The 16,869-nt window shown below is 54.8% G+C and overlaps 1 protein-coding gene across 1 annotated transcript; it reads left to right on the top strand.

Annotated features, from left to right (window-relative positions):
- Positions 1-713: 713 nt before the first annotated feature.
- Positions 714-15,803, top strand: LOC138999434 (protein Daple-like). The gene is made up of 10 exons (XM_070401527.1): positions 714-734; positions 3,082-3,211; positions 4,241-4,335; positions 4,475-4,591; positions 5,468-5,652; positions 7,813-7,999; positions 9,282-9,406; positions 11,380-11,466; positions 13,287-13,462; positions 15,796-15,803. The coding sequence occupies exons 1-10, from the start codon at positions 714-716 to the stop codon at positions 15,801-15,803; spliced, it is 1,131 nt and encodes a 376-aa protein (XP_070257628.1).
- Positions 15,804-16,869: the final 1,066 nt, after the last annotated feature.

A 16,869-nucleotide genomic window follows, 5' to 3' on the forward strand; every position in this document is an offset into this window, starting at 1 on the left:
TGTAAAGTATAGCCCTAGCCAGTTTGGCTCACTGGATAGAGGGTTGACCTGGGGATTGAAGGGACCCAGGTTCGATTCTGGTCAAGGGCATGTACCTTGGTTGCGGCCACATCCCCAGTGGGTAGTGTGCAGGAGGCAGCTGATCGATGCTTCTCTCTCATCGATGATTCTAACTCTCTATCCCTCTCCCTTCCTCTCTGTAAAAAATCAATAAAATATATATTAAATATATATATAGAAAATATTTTTCAAACATATAGCTTTACTTTCTTCATTTTTCTTATAAACTACGCATTAGTGAGTGTTCTGTCAAATTGTGTTTTAGGCAGTTGACTGGTGGACTTCAGGGGTTCTTATGTATGAACTATTGACCGTCGATGGGGAGAATTTCCGAGCTGGGCTCTCTAGGTAAGACTTCACAAAATAAAATGAAAGAACGAATCACATTTCTGTAACGTGGCTGATGGGAAAAAATAATTTTTTTGAAATGTGGATAGACTTATCAGAATGAAGTGGTTAATTTCCATTTATAATGGTATAGGATCTATAAACATAATCTTTATGCTTCTTTATATTTTATGTGCCAGATAGATCTTAATCTTTATGGGGAGAGTGTTGTAATTTTTGTGTATCCCTAAGCAGGTAGCATGGGACATGAGCCTGTGGCAGAGCCGTTTAGAATGCGGGGCCTAGAGCAGTTTGGTTGGGGGGCCATGGAGACGGTGGAATGTTCGGTGGGAGTCGGTGGGCGTGGAGTCGGTGGGTGCGGAGTTGGTGGGTGCGGAGTCGGTGGGTGCGGAGTCGGTGGTTGCGGAGTCGGTTGAGAGGAGTCGGGTGAACCGTCAGTGTGTGAAGAGTCGGTGTGAACAGTTGGAGTGAGAAGAGTCGGTCGTTGTAGAGTCGGTGAGTGCAGAGCCTCTTCCTGTGTGAGAAGGGACTGTCCCTGCCTCCCCCTCGGGGCTCTTGTGAGGAGTGAATGTGCAAGGACAGAGGCACCTAGCGCAGGGCCGGGGATGGGCAGAGAGACGGTGCCCAGGTGACTCCCGAGTCTGAGAGCAAACCCTTCCCGCTGCCAGGCTTTGACCAGAACCGTGTCCACTGGCGGCAGGTCCACGGCTTCCCTTCTACCAAGAATCTTGGGTTCTGGCCAGTGCGGGAAAGTGAACACGAGAAGAATAAGCAGGAGCTACTGCCGCTCCCAGTTGTTAGAACCGTGCCTGGGGCCAGCCTTGGGAAACAGCCACTGAGAGCAAGGGACACGTCTCAGGCATGCGTGTCCCCAAACTGTGAAGGCACTCCGGGGAGACTCAGCCCTAGGACACCAGTGGTTCTGAAGGGCTCCTGGGCGGGAGCAGAGATGAGGGGAAAGAGCTGACCGGCTCCCCGTGTGTGCTGGGCCCTGGGACCCGAATAGGCCCCGCGGACTCCTCCCGTGAGGGGGCCTGCCAGGGACCAGCCATGGCGTCCCACACCCAGCATGTGCCTGACACCCAGGGGCCCATAGTACTGTTTGCTGTGCCTTAGCCCTCATTTCCGAAAAACTGCCCAGAGCTGTTGGTTTTCCAAGAGGCTGTGTGTGAATGTTCACATAGGAAGTGGGTGTTGAACAAAAACTCGCCCGAACAGCCATTTATTTCCACCTCCCAGATCAGTGGAGTGACTGTGGAATTGAGAGGCCGAGGCTCAGCCCTCACACCTGGGATAGATCTCAGCCCCACCCCTTCCTTGTTAGGAAAACGGGCTCAGCGAAGCCCCACACCTGCCAGCGGGTGCACTCGTCCCACCAGCCGAGGCTGTACATGTCAGACACTCTCTCATCCTGTGTACAACAGATGGGGGCAGCTTTAGGTTTATGTGGTGCCCTTCTCTGATTTTCTGCTACTGGGCTGGGGCTGCTGCCAACACAGTGACCTGCTGCCAGCGAAGAGTCATTTCCTAAGCTCAGCAGCTTAAGTGGGCAGCACCGAAGGCCCTCACAAGAGACAGGGTCTTCTCGCCCACGCCAATGCCCGGGGCGCATGCCCAGGGGTGGCCTATGGGAGGCAGGCGATCAATGATTCTCTCTCATCATTCATGTGTCTATCTCTCCCTCTCCTTTCCTCTCTGAGATCAATAATAGCATATTTAAAAGAAATATCTATCTATATCTATAGATTGATATATATAGATACACACGCACTCTCTCTCTCTAGAGGCCCTGTGCATGAATTTGTGTACCATTGGGGTCCCTTGGCCTGGCCTGAGGGAATCGGGCTGAAACTGGATCTCTGACAGCCCCTGAGGTCCCGGATTGCAAGAGGGCGTAGGCAAGGCAGTGGGACCCCATTGGTGCATGATCAGGGCGGGGAGGGACACAGGAGGTTGGCTAGTGGGAAGGGACCATGCGAGGGCTCCAGGGCATGTCAGGCCTGTCTAGTTCAGTCCCAATCAGCCAGACCCCAGCAGCAAGCCAACCTGCCAGTTGCAGCGTCTGCCCCCCAGTGGTCAGTGCACGTCATAGCAAGCTGTGGAGCGGCCTTAGCATATCATTAGTATATTATGCTTTCATTGGTTGAATGGATGACCGAATACTTAGCATATTAGGCTTTTATTATATAGAATGTTAAAAAAAACCCCAAACAAACTGATAGGGCCTGACTCCTGTGTTGCTCTCTGTAAGAATGGATGTAGGTGGGCGAGTGGCTATAAGGGTCTCTGCTGGCAACTGGGATGCGGGCTGAGCTGTGATTTGGGAGTCCCACCGGCCTTTCCAAGACATGGAAACCAGCTAAGGGGCCTCAGAGCCACCCGTCCTCCTATCACCTGCTTTACCGCCCTGTGCTGTGTGTCACTTTGCTTAGACATGACTGACCTCGGGTGTCTTCATCACCTACCACTGGGTCAGCATGTCTTTTAGTGGCTGTAGGTCTCCCAGCGGGACCCTGTGTTGGAGTCACTTCTGTGCAGCTGTGCTTTAGGAAGTGAGCAGGTGCATGGAGGCCCTTCATCCTGGGGGAATGCGGGTAGCTGCACGGGATCGGGGGGGCCTGCCCAGCGGGTGCCCTGGTGCGCATCCTCACCCCACCCCTCTTCCTGCACTAGGATCGCGGACACGTCCCCCAGCAGTTCCTTGAGGAGCTGCTGGGGGACATCATGGCCCTCGAGGCTGAACAGGTCCAGAGGATGAACCAGCCCGACCACCTGAGCTGGGAACTGGATCTGCTGATTGATGGTAGGCAGCAGCCCCTGGCGCCGGGGTGCCAGTCTGGCTGCAGCTTCTCCCCCACCCAGGGAGCTGAGCCCTTGGTTCTGAATCTCCTGGGTCATCCCACCCTCAGCCCAAGTCAGTAGGGGGTGATTCAGGGGCCATTTGGGACCCTTTCATTGCCATCCTCCTCAATGGGGCCATTTGGGACCCTTTCATTGCCATCATCCTGACGGGCCTGGCAGCCTTGAAGTCAGCCATGAACTACAAATAAGTGTTGCCAGATTTCTCAGCACCGGTGCGCACAGTCCCAGGAGCTTCCAGATGACAGCACGCTGACCCCAGAGGCTGTCATAGATCTGTCCGTGGGGGATTGAAAGGTCTGGATGCAGGAGCTTCCCCAGTGGTCACTGACCTGCATTATAACAGAGGCCTGGACTGATTTCCTCCGTTCATGTCATCCTCGGGCAGATGGGTGCAGTCTGCTCTCTGTCTCCCTGGGCAGGGGCTGCTCGGGGACCTCTCCTCCCGAAGGACCTCACCCACGGGTGGCAAGTACTGGGCACACGCGCCCCAGATCCTCTACCCCCCGCAGAAATACTGCTAAATTATCGTGCCCTCCCCCCCCCCCCCCACTCCCCCAGCTGAGCCACCCAGACCCCCCGACTCTGACGGCCTGCCCGGACCATGCCATGTCTTTGCCGTCTCTGTGAGTCTCTGAAATCCTTGACTTGACGGTCAGGTTAGAACTTGGTAAAAAGTGGTTCCAGCAGTTCCACCGTCTTGAACTTCTGCTTTGGCCTCTCCAAGGTCACCTGCCTTCTTTTTAAGCTCTGGGTGGCTCCCCTACCGGACCCCAGCTGAGCCAGCACAGCGGCCACAACCAAGAGCGACCGCACCTTGTGAACGGCACCCAGCTGATCATCCCCGGCTCTCACACCTAGGCCTCGGGGTGTTGGGGTGGCCGTCTCGGGGGTATTGCCGTCTCGGGGCCAGAGACAGAGAGGGGAAGCGGAGGCCCAAGAATCTGGGCTCTGACTCCACTTTGCTCTTCAGCCTCCATCCGGATCGTCGCCTTGGAGGAGAATAATCGTACCCTCCAGGGCACGGTCCAGGCGCTGCAGAAGGAGAACCAGCAGCTCCGGCTGGAGGTAACAGTGGGTGGTGTCTGGAACATACGGGCAAGCCGGTGGCCGGGTGTCCCGTGGGGTGACATGTTTGGGGTTTGCTTTAAAGCCAAGTTCACTCTGTGACCTGACTGTGGCACGGGCTGGGTCTTTGGCTCTGCAGATGGAAGAGTTGGGGACCCAACTCAACCAGGACAAGACCAACAGTCCAAAGGAAGAGCTGGAGGGAGAACTCCAGGATAACATCGCAAATACCGGGAGGCCCTACAGGGCCACGCAGGTAGGCCTTCCAGAGCGCATGCCCCCCTGGCGCCCCTGCCTGCCCGAGGGAGCCTCCGGGATCACAGTCGGGTCCTGGTCATTGATCAGTGATTCCTGGGTGACCAGTTCGCTCTCTCAGCTGCAGCTCAGACCAGCAATTCTCAGCCTCTGCTGGGCCATGGGGGCAGGTGTTGCCTCCCAGGGACATTGGCCATCTTGGTGTTGATTGACAGGGCTGGGGGGAAGAGGAGGGAGGTGCTGCTGGCTGTGCCGGGTGGGTGGTTGTTCCGTAAATATCAGGGGAAGTTGGCTGCTAGTGTTGTTCAGATATTCTGTATCTTGACTGATGTTCTATGTACTTTTTATTTTTCTTTTATTGTTTTTTTGGTTGATTGATTGATTAAGTTATTACATATGTGATCTTATCCCCACATTACCCCCTATTGGGGGGGGAGTAACTCATGCCCTCACCCCCCTGTTCTCCGTGTCCATTGGTTAGGCCTATATGCTTGCATATAAGTCCTTTGGTTGATCTCTATGTACTTTTTAAAAAATAGGCTTTTCCATTGGTCACAGAGGGCAGCCAAGGAGCTGATCCAGACAGCGGGCATCCTGTGCCCCTGAAGGTCCCGTGTGTGGAGAGGGCGCAGGGCTCCCGTTGCACCATGTGCTGGTCCACTCATGCCGTGGGCCCGGCCAGCGCAGGTCCTTAAGTGCTGGGAGAACCGCACTCAGCACGGCTGGTGCTGCCTGCCTCGAGGGTCCCTACTCTTTTGGGGTCTGCACTTGCCCTGCTCTTGGCCCCTCACTGCGTGTGGGGGTGCAGGGATACGGGATCGTTGGCTTCCTGGGGCCTGCAACCAGTGAGGCATCCTCACCTTTTCCTTCTGTGCAGGAGGAACCTTCCAATCTGGGCCCCAAGAACCAGCAGGGGGCCGAGGAGAGGGAGCTGGAGGAGCTGCGGGAGCAGGAGAAGCAGCTGCCTGAAGTCCAGGAAGCGCTGAAGCAGGAGCAGGTGGCCAAGGCCCTTGACACCGGAGGGAAGGGAGAGAATGAGAGGCTGCGGAAGGAGATTCAAAGGTAACCGCCCCGCACCTGCAGCGGCATCTGCTGCGTTTCATTCACACCAACTCCCTCAGCACCCGCTAGCTCAGCTCAGGTGAGTCTCCTGGTAATGGTGCCCTTTCACCCGCCCTGTCACGGTCACAGCTGATGGTCCCGAGGGAAGGGCCTCCAGCTGGTGGCTGGGATGGAGCATTGTCCAGGTGTGGGTGACCGCCTCTCCCACAGGGATGATGGTGATGACTGTGTCGGGCACGGGCACCTTCATCCTCTCTCACCAGCGATTCCGGAAGGACATATGCTCGCTGCACGCCATTCCCACGTTCCCTGTTGGTGAACTCACCTCCTCGCTGACATGCTCTTGTCACCCCCACATCGGTCCCCGTGGCCTTTCGGGGCCTGTCCATAGGGCGCGATCCCGGAATCTCCTGATGTGCACATTTCAGCTGCGGTTGAACAAGGCCTCTGACTCCTGCCCGTTTCAGCTCTCACACTGCAAGCGAGCGTCCCTTTCGCGGTCCATTGAGTGCCATGCAGTCCTCTTCTCTTGCTTTTTGGTGGTGATTTCGCTGTTTGCAATGGCCCCCAAATGGAGTGCTGCAGTGCTGTCTAGTGTCCCCAAGTGCACGCTGCGCTGGGCCTCAGGGAAAATCTCCGAGTTGGCACATGAGGGTCCTTCAGGCCCGAGATCTGGTGCTGTTGGCTGTGAGCATATGACACAAAGCGTCTTTATGTCTTGATTGGTTGACAGAAATGAGGCCAGGCACTCACAGGAACTGGTGGGGACACTTGCAGTGTACACTGCTCAGTGCCCACGGGGGCCCCATAGGACATTATACCGCAAATCCTGAGAATTGACTGCGTTATTGTCCTTCTTTTCAAACAGATGAGGAAAAAGGCTCAGAGAGATTAAATAACTTGTTCAGGTCCGTCCTGAGTGTAGTGGCCCAGTCAGGATTCAAATCCAGGTCTTGTCTCAGCCCAGAGGCCTGACCACGTGAAGCCTTCCTTCTCACAGCCTTGTTTTCATATGTTTGGGGCTACAAAGTCAGGTGCCTGCGGGGGCCAGGCAGGTCCAGCAGGTGGGGAGGGAGTGTCAGCGGCAGGGCAGGCCTCGTGGAGAACACACACCCTCTGCAGGCGGTCAGCTGGGAGGCAGGCCCGGGCTGCCAGGTCATCCTTTTCTATCTGCTTTTTAAATTATTATTATTTAATCCTCACCCCAGGATACTTTTTCCATTGCCCTTCTGAGAGAGGGAGAGGGAGGGAGGGAGGGAGGGAGGGAGGGAGGGAGAAGAGAGAGAAACAGGGATGGGAGACAGATCTATTGGATGCCTACAGCACACCCCCCTCTATGCCAGGGAGCAATCCCACAGCCCTGGTACATGGCCTTGACTGGGAATCCACCCCCGACCCTTCTGGACACAGGCTGATGCTGTCACTGCTGAGCCGCCCCTGCCAGGGCCTTTGCTTGATGCTTTCTCCCCACCCTCCCAGAATCTCGGGAGCTGAATGTTGATGTGAAACGGAACATTTTTAGAAATATTGAATAACCAATTAATTTAAATTAAGTCACAGAGACCGTGTGGGCCTCACAGGGCCCATCTGTGTTCACATGGAGTCCATGAGCCTCTGGTCGTTGAGATTTCAGGTAGAACCCTTCCCCTGGAAAGCCAGTCGGGTAATTATGCCGATGATAATGATGATGATGATGATGATGATGTCAGTGGCTTTACATAATGCTCCAGAATCTCATATTTTATTTGTCTCAGGAGTTGGGATCAGAAAGGGACTTGGAATTGGGGAGAAGAGCTAGGCAAAGGCAGAGTTTCAGAGCAAAGATGTTCTGATTCCTTGTTTTTCAAAAGTGTTTCAGTCAAAGAACCCTTTTTCCAAGGAGGCGGACATGCAAAGCCTCCCATGGGAAGGATTTTCACAGGCTGCTCTGTTGAAGTGTGTCCGAGCCGGTCTGTCCTGTGTTTCAGCCCAGAGTGTGGCAGCCAGGGTTGTCGCCTAGAACCCCAGCGGACACAGTTTGAGAACCTCTGATTGTGCTCAGCCCTCATTTCCACAGGGGAAACCTGAGGCCCAGGGAGGATGTGGGTGTGATTGAGGTGAACATGGGGCAGAGGCTGGGAGTGCTCCTGAGCCCTGGGCCGTGTGGCTCTCCATCCCCAGGCTCACTTCCTGGACTGAGGTGCTGCAGGGGGAGCAGGAGGAGCTCCGCACCCAGAGGCAGGAGCTGCAGGCCTCCCTAGAGAAGGAGCAGCAGAAGCTGCGCATCTGGCAGGCCGAGTACCGTGACCTGAAGGCGGAGCAACGGCGCAAGGAAATTTCGCTGACCAAGCTGAGCATCCCGTGCGAGGTGAGGCCTGGGACTGGTGGGCCCCAGGACACTGGGCCTGAGCCCGGGGCTGACAGCCTGGGGCTCAGCCCGGTCCGCCTGGGTGCTCATTGGCGTCTGTGCCCAAAGAATGTGTGGGAATGTCACCGAGAGGACGAGAGGAAGCCAGAGGCATTTAACAGGGACAAGCACCTTGGCTGGTGGGAACGTGTTAGAAAAGACCTCTCACCAACCTTTGCTTTTTGTATTTTTTAAATATATTTTTCTTGATTTGAGAGAACAAGGGAGAGAGAGAGAGAGAGAGAGAGAGAGAGAGAGAGAGAGAAACATCAATGAGGACAGAGAATCCTGGTTCGGCTGCCTCCTGCACCACCCCAGCGGGGTTCCAGCCAAAAACTTGGGCATGTGTCCTTGACCGGATTCGAACCTGGGACCTTTAGTTCACAGTCCGATGTTCTCTCCACTGTGCTAAACTGGTTAGGGCCCGACCTTTGCTTTTTGCAGGGCCGCGGCGGTGCATGGAAGCAGCCAAGTGCTGTTTCCATTCTGTCCTCTCGGCTGAGCTCTTTGCTCTGTGCTCCCCGTGTCATCTCACTGAATTCTCACAATGCTTTTGTGAGCTGGGGCCCATCCTCATCCTCTGAGGTTGGGACTGAACTCCATTTGTTTGAAGCTAAAGCTTGGACTTTCCTGCCACTCCAGCCCGATGATACTCTGGGTCAGGAGTTGACCAACCTCAGCCCCGAATTCCTATCCAGCCGGCATTTCTTTTTCTGATGTCAGAGGGAGGAAGGGAGAGGGAGAGAGCCATGGGAGCTTCAATGATGAGAGAGAACCTCTAATGGGCTGCCTCCTGCACGCCCCCTACTGGGGATCGACCCCCTCATCCTGGGCGTGTTCCTTGACCAGGCATCTCTTTTGTGTACTCCTAGTGCATGGGGGGCCGCTCCACCACCTGAGCCACACACTCTGGGCTGCTTCGTAATAAGATACTTGACATTCTTTATAAAAATGGCTGTGAAGTCCTCAGAGCCTGTTGTACATTTTGCACGGATGGCGCCTCTCAGCTCAGACTGGCTGTGTTTTCAGTGCTCAGTGGCCACCCGTGGGCAGGGCTGCGCGACTGGCCGGTACACTTGGCCATCCCCATGTCATTGGCTGTGTTGGTCCTTGCGACTGGTGAAGCTCAAGCCGAAATGGCCTTGTTCATGCACGTGGCCCTTTTCTCCTTTTGGGAGCAGTTTCCCAGCAGCGGAGTCCCAGGGGCCAGTGTTGTTGAGGACATTGTTGATCTGTGTTTCAGTCACTTACCCGTGCGAAGAAGGACTGGCAAGAGGACAGATGTCACCTGAGGAGGGAGATAGACACCTTGAAAGAGCTGAACCAGAGCATTCTGGACGCGTGTGACGAGCACTGGACTGAGAGAAGGTAAGGGGGAGGGGTGACCGACACCTGTCCACACAGGGCTGCAGCTTCCAGCGCCACGCCCAGGCCTCCACATTCTGGGCAGAGAGCCCACCGGCGAACTGGTGTCCCCATGGCAAGGGAACAGATCATCTTCCCAGCGCACCCTGCTCTCCTTTCTCTGGAATGGCTCTAGAATTCTGCAAGGAGGGGTGGTTGGATTTTGCTGGCTTCAGAGACATGGCCCACTGCCGGGCGCTTCTTAATCTGCTTTTGGAATTAAGCTCAGTTTAAAAATTATGACAGAGGAAAGAAAGGTACCTAGGGAAGCAATCCAGGTCCTGGGCTGAGCCCTTTCTGTGTCTGATTTTCCCTTGAGGGGCTGGAGAGAGGGTTGTGGGTGCGCCATGGTTGTCCTTTCTCTGCTGACACGACACAGACCTGGCTGTGGTGTAGGCCCTGCGAGGTGCACAGAACCAGTGACCTGGTGGCCACGAACCAGCAGGGGTGATAGGATGGACCCCTGTGTGCCCAGCAGACAGATGTTGAGGAGCCCCAAGGAGGCGGAGAAGGAAGCGTGGTGGTGGGACTCGGGGTTCTGCAGCTGACCCGGATGGGGACAGGGCTAGCCAGCGGGGCGGGAGTTGGGGGGACGTGAAGGTGGAGCACGGTTGGTCTGGGTGCAGGGAAGGTGCTGGCAGGGCAGGAGGGAAGGCTGGAGCAGGGGGCCCTCAGATGTGGAAGGCCTCCATGCCTTGCTAAGGAGTCGGATTCCCTGGGAGTGAGTGTTTATGGGAGGCTGGTCTAAGGGCCAACGGAGCTGCCAGAGAAGAGGCAGGAGGAAGAGGCTTGGTGCTGGAAACCTTGGGGTTGGAAGTCAAGTGACCCGAGATGCATCTGGTAGGGTCAGGGTGTTCTTCACCCCTCGGTGCTGAGCTGCGGGACTGTCCTTCCTTGTGATGGGGAGTGGCTGGCCATGGGGGCCAGAGGGACATGGTCACAGTGGCCACAGGGGCAGTGACGCAGCCCTTGGGGTCACGGTGCTGCTTCACTTTTCTCCCGGATTCTTCTGCTCGTCTACAGCTGGCTCGCCACCTACCCAGGATGGTTTACAGGGAAAGCCACACTGTAGTTTGGGGTGGAGATGACCGTGGCCTGAGTTGGCTCTCTATAGCGCAGCGGGTACCAATGACCAGCAGAGGTTGGGTAGGTGCCAACTAGAAGCGTCAGGGGCTGGTACCCAGGGGGATGATCTGATGGTGGTTTTGCATTAGACAGTGTGTGCAGGAGGCCAGGGAGTGGGCAGGCTTCCTGAGCTGCTCCGAGCGGAGTCTTCCCAGCCCAAGGAGGGTTGGAGGCCTGTCTTCTGTGAATTTGTGTGCCTAGTTGTGGGGGTCGGTCAGTGCCAGACAGGAAAGCGCTCTAGCATAAGGCCCAGCAGCACAGCTGAGGGAAGAGAGGAACACAGACCAGAAGAACAGATGCCGAGCCAAGGGCTCTGGGAACAGAACAGGGTTGGTGGTCCTGGGCCCAGGGGTTTACGAGTCATCGCTTTTCACAGCTGCTCCCTTCATGGTGAACTGTCAGAAAAGCGCGCGTATTAGGTGGGACCTCGGCAGCCTCATGGCCAAAGGAGCCTGAGCTGCTGCCTCGATCCAGGGGACTCATTTTCAAGCAAGGAAACCAGGGTCTCTGCCGTCAAGGCCCACCCGTTTGCCATCCTGAATTCCACGTGGTTGGGGGCTTGCTCTCCTGAGAGGAGGTACAGACTGATCCTTGGTGCTTCAGCAGGTCTCCTCACGTGTTAGGTTACCCGGCCCCACGCCATGAGCTCCCATCCCCATCTTCCCCACTCGGCGAGCTTGACGGTCATGATCACCGTGATGTCCGAGTCCCAGGAAAATGCCAGCCCTTCTGGGCCAGGTCCCAGTCGGGGCCGAGGAGTCCATTTACATGTTTTATATAAAACCAGACTGTTCTTTCTCCTCTACCTGCAGCGACACACTGAAGACTATGCCTACCGGAAAGGCGGAAGAGGGCAGAACTGGGGAGTCACAGGAGGCTCAGTGTCCTGCTCCTAGGAAGTGAGTTGATTTCAGCAGCAGGAACTTCAACACAGAGCGGGAAGCTGCTCTTTCACGAGTGGGGAAAGCCATCTGGAGCAGGACCAGTGTGTGGGGCCCGCACCTTCCCCTCTATGGCAGGTGCCCTGTGCGCACCTCCCTCCCAGCTCTGAAAGAATTTAGAGTTTCTTTCCGTTCTTCCTCGGGGTTATCCTCTGAGGGATGGCGAATGCCAGCTACCATGTCCTGTTGGAAGGGCAGACGTCTGGATTAGAGCCACTGAAGCAGGACTCTCAGGCTGTGTCTCCAGGTTTCAGGGCCTAGAACGCCATGTTTCTGTTTTGGGAAGGAAGCGTGGGCCGTACACCTGGGCCAGCACCCATGGTCTTCAGTCACAGGAACCTCTTGGTCTTCCCTACATTCCTCTGGTGTCTCTGGACCCCAGGGTGGTTCACAAACACGTTCCCTTCTACAGAGCAGCAGACCAGGGGGTGGGCGGCTCGGTCCCCGAGGCTGGGGCCTCCGTCCAGCACGCCGTCCCCTGCGTCTGGGCCTGAGCCCCAGGAGCTGGGCCTTCAGATTGTCCTGCCCCAGCCCAGCCTTGAGGGCAAATCACCATGAATGCTGCAAGAGCTCTCTGTTCACATCACAAAACCACCTAATTTCCCACCCTCCACTGGTCCCTTGTGTCGGTGGGGACATTGAGGCATCGCTGAAGAAAGTAGAGGAGTCAGCACAGTGTTGCTCTGTGGCAGAGCCAGGATTAGAACCAGCTGCGGTTCTTCTTGTGACATTAGAATGCCTCCATTTCCAGTTAGCTGCACTGTATTACCCTTCAAGTTCACTGTTTTCATTTATTTATTTTTATTATCATACACACACACACACATATACATCTATATATATATATATTCATTTCAGAGAGGAAGGCTGAGGGAGAGAGAAACATCAATGATGAAAGAGAATCATTAATTGGCTGCTTCCTGCACGCCCTCTTCTGGGAATTGATTCTGCAACCTGGACCAGATTGATTCTGTTCCCCTGACCAGAATGGAGCCCAGAACCCTTCAGTCCATAGAGTGATGCTGTATCCACTGAGCCCAACCCGCAGGGGCTAATTTAATTTTGCTTAAACCTCACCTGAGGGTTTTTTTTTTCATTGATTTTTGGAGAGAGTAGAGGGGAACAAAGGGTTGGGGGCAAGAGAGAGAGACATCAATATGAGAGACACATTGATTGGTTGCCATGCAGCACACGCCCCCAGTGGGCCCAGGGATAAAACTGCAACCCAGGTACTGCCCTTGGCCCAGAATCAAACCCTTGACCCTTCGTGCTTGGGCCACTGCTCTTACCCCTGAGGCACACCGGCCAGTGTCCACTCTTTTTCATCCACATGGCCCAGTGGGCCCGCCCTGTTCCCCCCTCACCCAGATTCCTCAGTGCCCGGAAGGGCCAAGTCTGCCCGCCTGTTTCACCTATGGGGAGCTCCAGCAGAAAGGAGGAGGTCCTGACTCTCCCTGACAGGGCCCTGGGACGCACAATTGCCAGCACACCTAGGTGAGCACAGCACCTCTGCCTGTGCCTCCCAGTGATGCAGAGTGGAGGCTGCATGTGAGGTTCTGTTTCCCGAGAGGCTAGTGCGGGTTTCTGCCACAAGAAAAGCTTCTCCCGTCCCTGGGTCTGTGCGAATGAACTGCAAATGGTGCTCCTCGCCCTGAGGCCACATGCGAGGATCGTGGTGCTGGCGACACACATTCGGTGCTGAACCCCAAGTTAAGGGCCGCTTCCTCGGCTGGAGGGGCAGTGGGGTTGGCAGTGTCCTAACCCTCTACTTCTAATAGGAAAAAGCGCTGGAGCCGAGCCAGAGCCTTCCTCAAGTTCTTCCAACGCCAGAGAGATGGCTCACGAGGACAAGTCAAGTCACCCCCAGACAGCCTTCCTGGGCCCCTGGAGGCCATGCCATCGTGCTCATACTGGGTGGAGGAGGGAGACGCCCGCAGCGGGCCCCCACCAAAAGGTAGGAGGGGCTGGCCTGGCTGCAGGAGGGCAGTGAAGGGGAGGATCTCAGGCCTCCCTCGAGGTCAGGGCAGAACCGACTAGATGGAGCTGGGTGCGCACACGCGTGCTTGGAGCCTGAAGGGGCTCCCCACAGCCCTGTCTGCCCCCCGAGGTGTGTGAACACCCAAGTAGGACATGTAAGCCCACGTCACTGTGGTGGCAGTTTCATCCCAGAACCATTTAGTTCCTTCAGCATGACAAGCCTCCCCATTACCTACACTGTGGTGGGTCCTCGAATATCCAGAGCGGATCTCCATACAGTTACCGCAGAGACACGCTCAGGAGAGGATGTGTTTGGGGCTCCTTGTCTCTGCCAGGCCTCGGATGAGCCATTTCTGTAGGGTCAGCCCCCATGGAACACGTCAGGACATCTGCCCGGCCTTCAGCCAGGCTCTGGCTCTGCTCTGTCTGTCCCTCTGAAAAGCAGGTGCGGTTCTCTTCTCCCACCTGACCTGGCCCCGAGTCCTCCCACCAGGGGGCGCCGGACCTGCTCCCTTAGGGCTGTGGTGGGAGTGAGCCAGAGGTTCCTTTGGTGGATTTGTAGCTGCATGTGCTGCATGTGTTTCCTGGGATCTAAGAGGCTGTCAGCTGAAAACTGCCCGATTTTGTGCTCATAGAAAGAAAGTGATCGGGTGGTGGAGGTGATGGTTTTGTCAGAATCGCCACCAGCCGACAGTGCCTGGGAGGGATGCTCCAAGGTGCACCCTGATTTCAGAGATGTAAGGTTGGGGTGTGTGTGTGTGTGTGTGTGTGTGTGTGTGTGTGTGTGTGTGTATCTTACCACCAATTAAACAAAGCCATTGACTGAAATGTGGTTAAGTTTTCAAATATCATTTTATTGATTATTTTCCTATAAACCTGCCAAACATGCACCCTAAGAAAGTTAAATGTGATGAAGGACACTAGGACTTTCCAAAGGGGGGGCCATGCCTGAGATTCGGGAGCTCCCAGGGCCTGGGTGACAGGACCTGACAGGACCCAGGGCCGTGACAAGGCGCCCTGTGAGTGTGACGGGTGCACCAGCCGTTCCGGGTGGCAGTGACCACTTCAAGTCCTGCTGTGTCACTCGAGATGCAGAAATGAAGTGTGCGCACGCGGACACATTGTCTGGGGGCTCATGTTTGCGTTTCCGGTCTCACAGCAGGTGAAGTAGGCGAAACGCTCACGTGCAGGTAAATGATCATGAAGCTTATTGACATATTAGCATTTGTTTTATCCAGAGGGTTCTGTGGCCTGAGGTTTTCGTTCTGGCTCCTCACACTTTTTGACATGTATCACGTCCACTTGTGTGATTGGCTAAGTTGATGAATGAGTTGTAATCAACCCAAGTGACTTAGCAAAACGTTCTGAGAAAAAACTGCTTGACAGATCCCCGCTGTGGTTTGGATCGGTGAGTGAGCAGGTCAGGGGCTGCAGTTAGTAGCGGCAGCCGTGCGAGGGGGCTTTCTGGGCTCAGCAGCCTTTCGGTAGTTGACCCGCTTTGTCCGTCTCCTTGAGTTCTAGCTGCCGTGGGAGGTGGGCTCCATTCCTGTCCCCCGTTCAGAGCTGGGAGGGAAGGCTTGACCAGGGTCAGCACTGGGCCAGAGAATCAGCGTTGGAGCTGGGACCTGAACCGGCATCTGACAGGTTACGGGCCCGAACTCTTAAGCGCTGTGAGCACTGCCTGCCCTTCAAGCTGCTTGGGTCCCTGAAGATGCTAAACCAACTTGGGGCCCCAGCACTGAGGAGTGGGTCCCTTGTCTGTGGTGTGAGCTGTGTCAGCAGGTGGCGCTGTGGGGGAAGAAATAGCAGAGGTGCAGCTGTGCACTTGAATCCTCCATCAGAACTGGAGAAGTCCTTTCTGTTCATGTATTGACGTGTTGAGGAAGTTACTAGACCAATTGTCTGTTCTCATAAGACTAGAACTTAAAGGTTGTGAGGACTAAACCTAGAGGAGAGGATGCGTCGGGATCTCAACTGGAATAATGCTTGAGCATGAGGGTGTTTTGGTATCAGATAGAGGTAGGTATTTTCATTCTGTGCACAGTCATCCTGCCATGAGAGGCTGTGAGATGTACAAGAATTATTAGTGAGCCCTGCCCGTTTGTCTCAGTGGTTATAGCATGGAAGGACCGAGGGGGCGCAACTTAGATTTCCAGGCAAGCGCACATACCTCGTTTGCAGGGTTGATCCTGGCCGGTTGGGGTTTGTGAGAGAGGCAACCAGTGGATGTATCTCTCTCCAATTGATGTTTTCCTCTCTCGCTCTCTCCCTCCCTTCACCTACATCCTCCCATTCACTCTCTCTCTAAAGACCAATGAAAAAAGATCCTCCCGTAAGGACTTTTTAAAAAGAAGTCTTATTCCTGAGATGGACTATTTCACTGCACGCAGCAGGCCAGAAACATGCCACTAAGTGTCCCAAGGGTTTTGGAGAGGAGCCGGAGTTAGTTGTGTGTGAGACAGGATGTCAGGGAGCCTGTCATTAAAATGGATGAGTCAGCGCAGCTGGTGTGGCTCAGTTGGTTGAGCATCGTCCCATGAACCAGGAGAAGACCTTCTGATTCCCGGTCAGGGCACATGCCGGGATGCGGGCTCCATCCCCAGTACGGGGCGTGCAGAAGACGGCCTATCCATCTTTCTCATCATTGATGTTGCTATCTCCCTCTCCCTCCCTCTCTCTGAAAATCAATAAAAACACATTGGATCAAAAACACATTGGATGAGTAAGAAAAGCCGCACCCTACATCAATAAACACCCTTGCTTAATAATTTCACCCATTGAAATGGAAAAACAGTCTCAGGCGTCAACTCCTTGAGCAATACAGAATGCTCCTCTGGTGCCACATAGAGCCCTGGCTCCAGCTGCCATTCCAACACTTAACTGGAGTCAGAGCAGAAAGGCTTCACTGGGCCCTGATGCTGGTGGTGCTGGGGGGAATGTTGCCTTCTCTCCCGGGCTGCACAGGATTCTGATTTCCCAAGTACATTTGGCGAATGTAGCATCATTTGTCCATTATTCAATTCATTTACTTGCTGTTTTCTGTGTTTTTATGCTTCCTCCCTTGGTTATCCTGGATGACAATTTAGCAAAGGGGCAACGAAAGAGTGCCTTTTGGAGCAGGAAGAAGCAGGACAAAGTCAAAGACCAGCCTCCAGTGGCCAGCTCGGCTTGGTCTAAGCTTCTGAAATCGTGCACGTCTGGACACATCCCACCCTCTCCTCCCTAAATAGCCTCTCCCTTTTTTCCGACCCCGAAGATTTATAATCCTTTCCCTTTATCCCTGTCTTGATCATATACCCTTTATTTCTGAAAATTTTAAAAAAAATTTTTAAAAGAAGAAGAAAAAAAAATAACTCCCACAACAACAACAACAACAACAAAGCC

The sequence above is a fragment of the Myotis yumanensis genome, unplaced genomic scaffold (assembly GCF_028538775.1).
Source record: "Myotis yumanensis isolate MYYU_CA2020_CCGP unplaced genomic scaffold, mMyoYum1.0.hap1 SCAF_1, whole genome shotgun sequence".
In the NCBI taxonomy this organism is placed as follows: domain Eukaryota; kingdom Metazoa; phylum Chordata; class Mammalia; order Chiroptera; family Vespertilionidae; genus Myotis; species Myotis yumanensis.

What these genes read in the sequence shown, in the direction of transcription:
- LOC138999434 (XM_070401527.1), top strand. Translation starts at nt 714, where the DNA reads ATGGAGACGGTGGAATGTTCG. An exon ending in TGGAGACGGTGGAATGTTCG is followed by an intron (nt 735 to 3,081) that starts GTGGGAGTCGGT and finishes TTCCTGCACTAG; the next exon opens with GATCGCGGACACGTCCCCCA. An exon ending in ACTGGATCTGCTGATTGATG is followed by an intron (nt 3,212 to 4,240) that starts GTAGGCAGCAGC and finishes TTTGCTCTTCAG; the next exon opens with CCTCCATCCGGATCGTCGCC.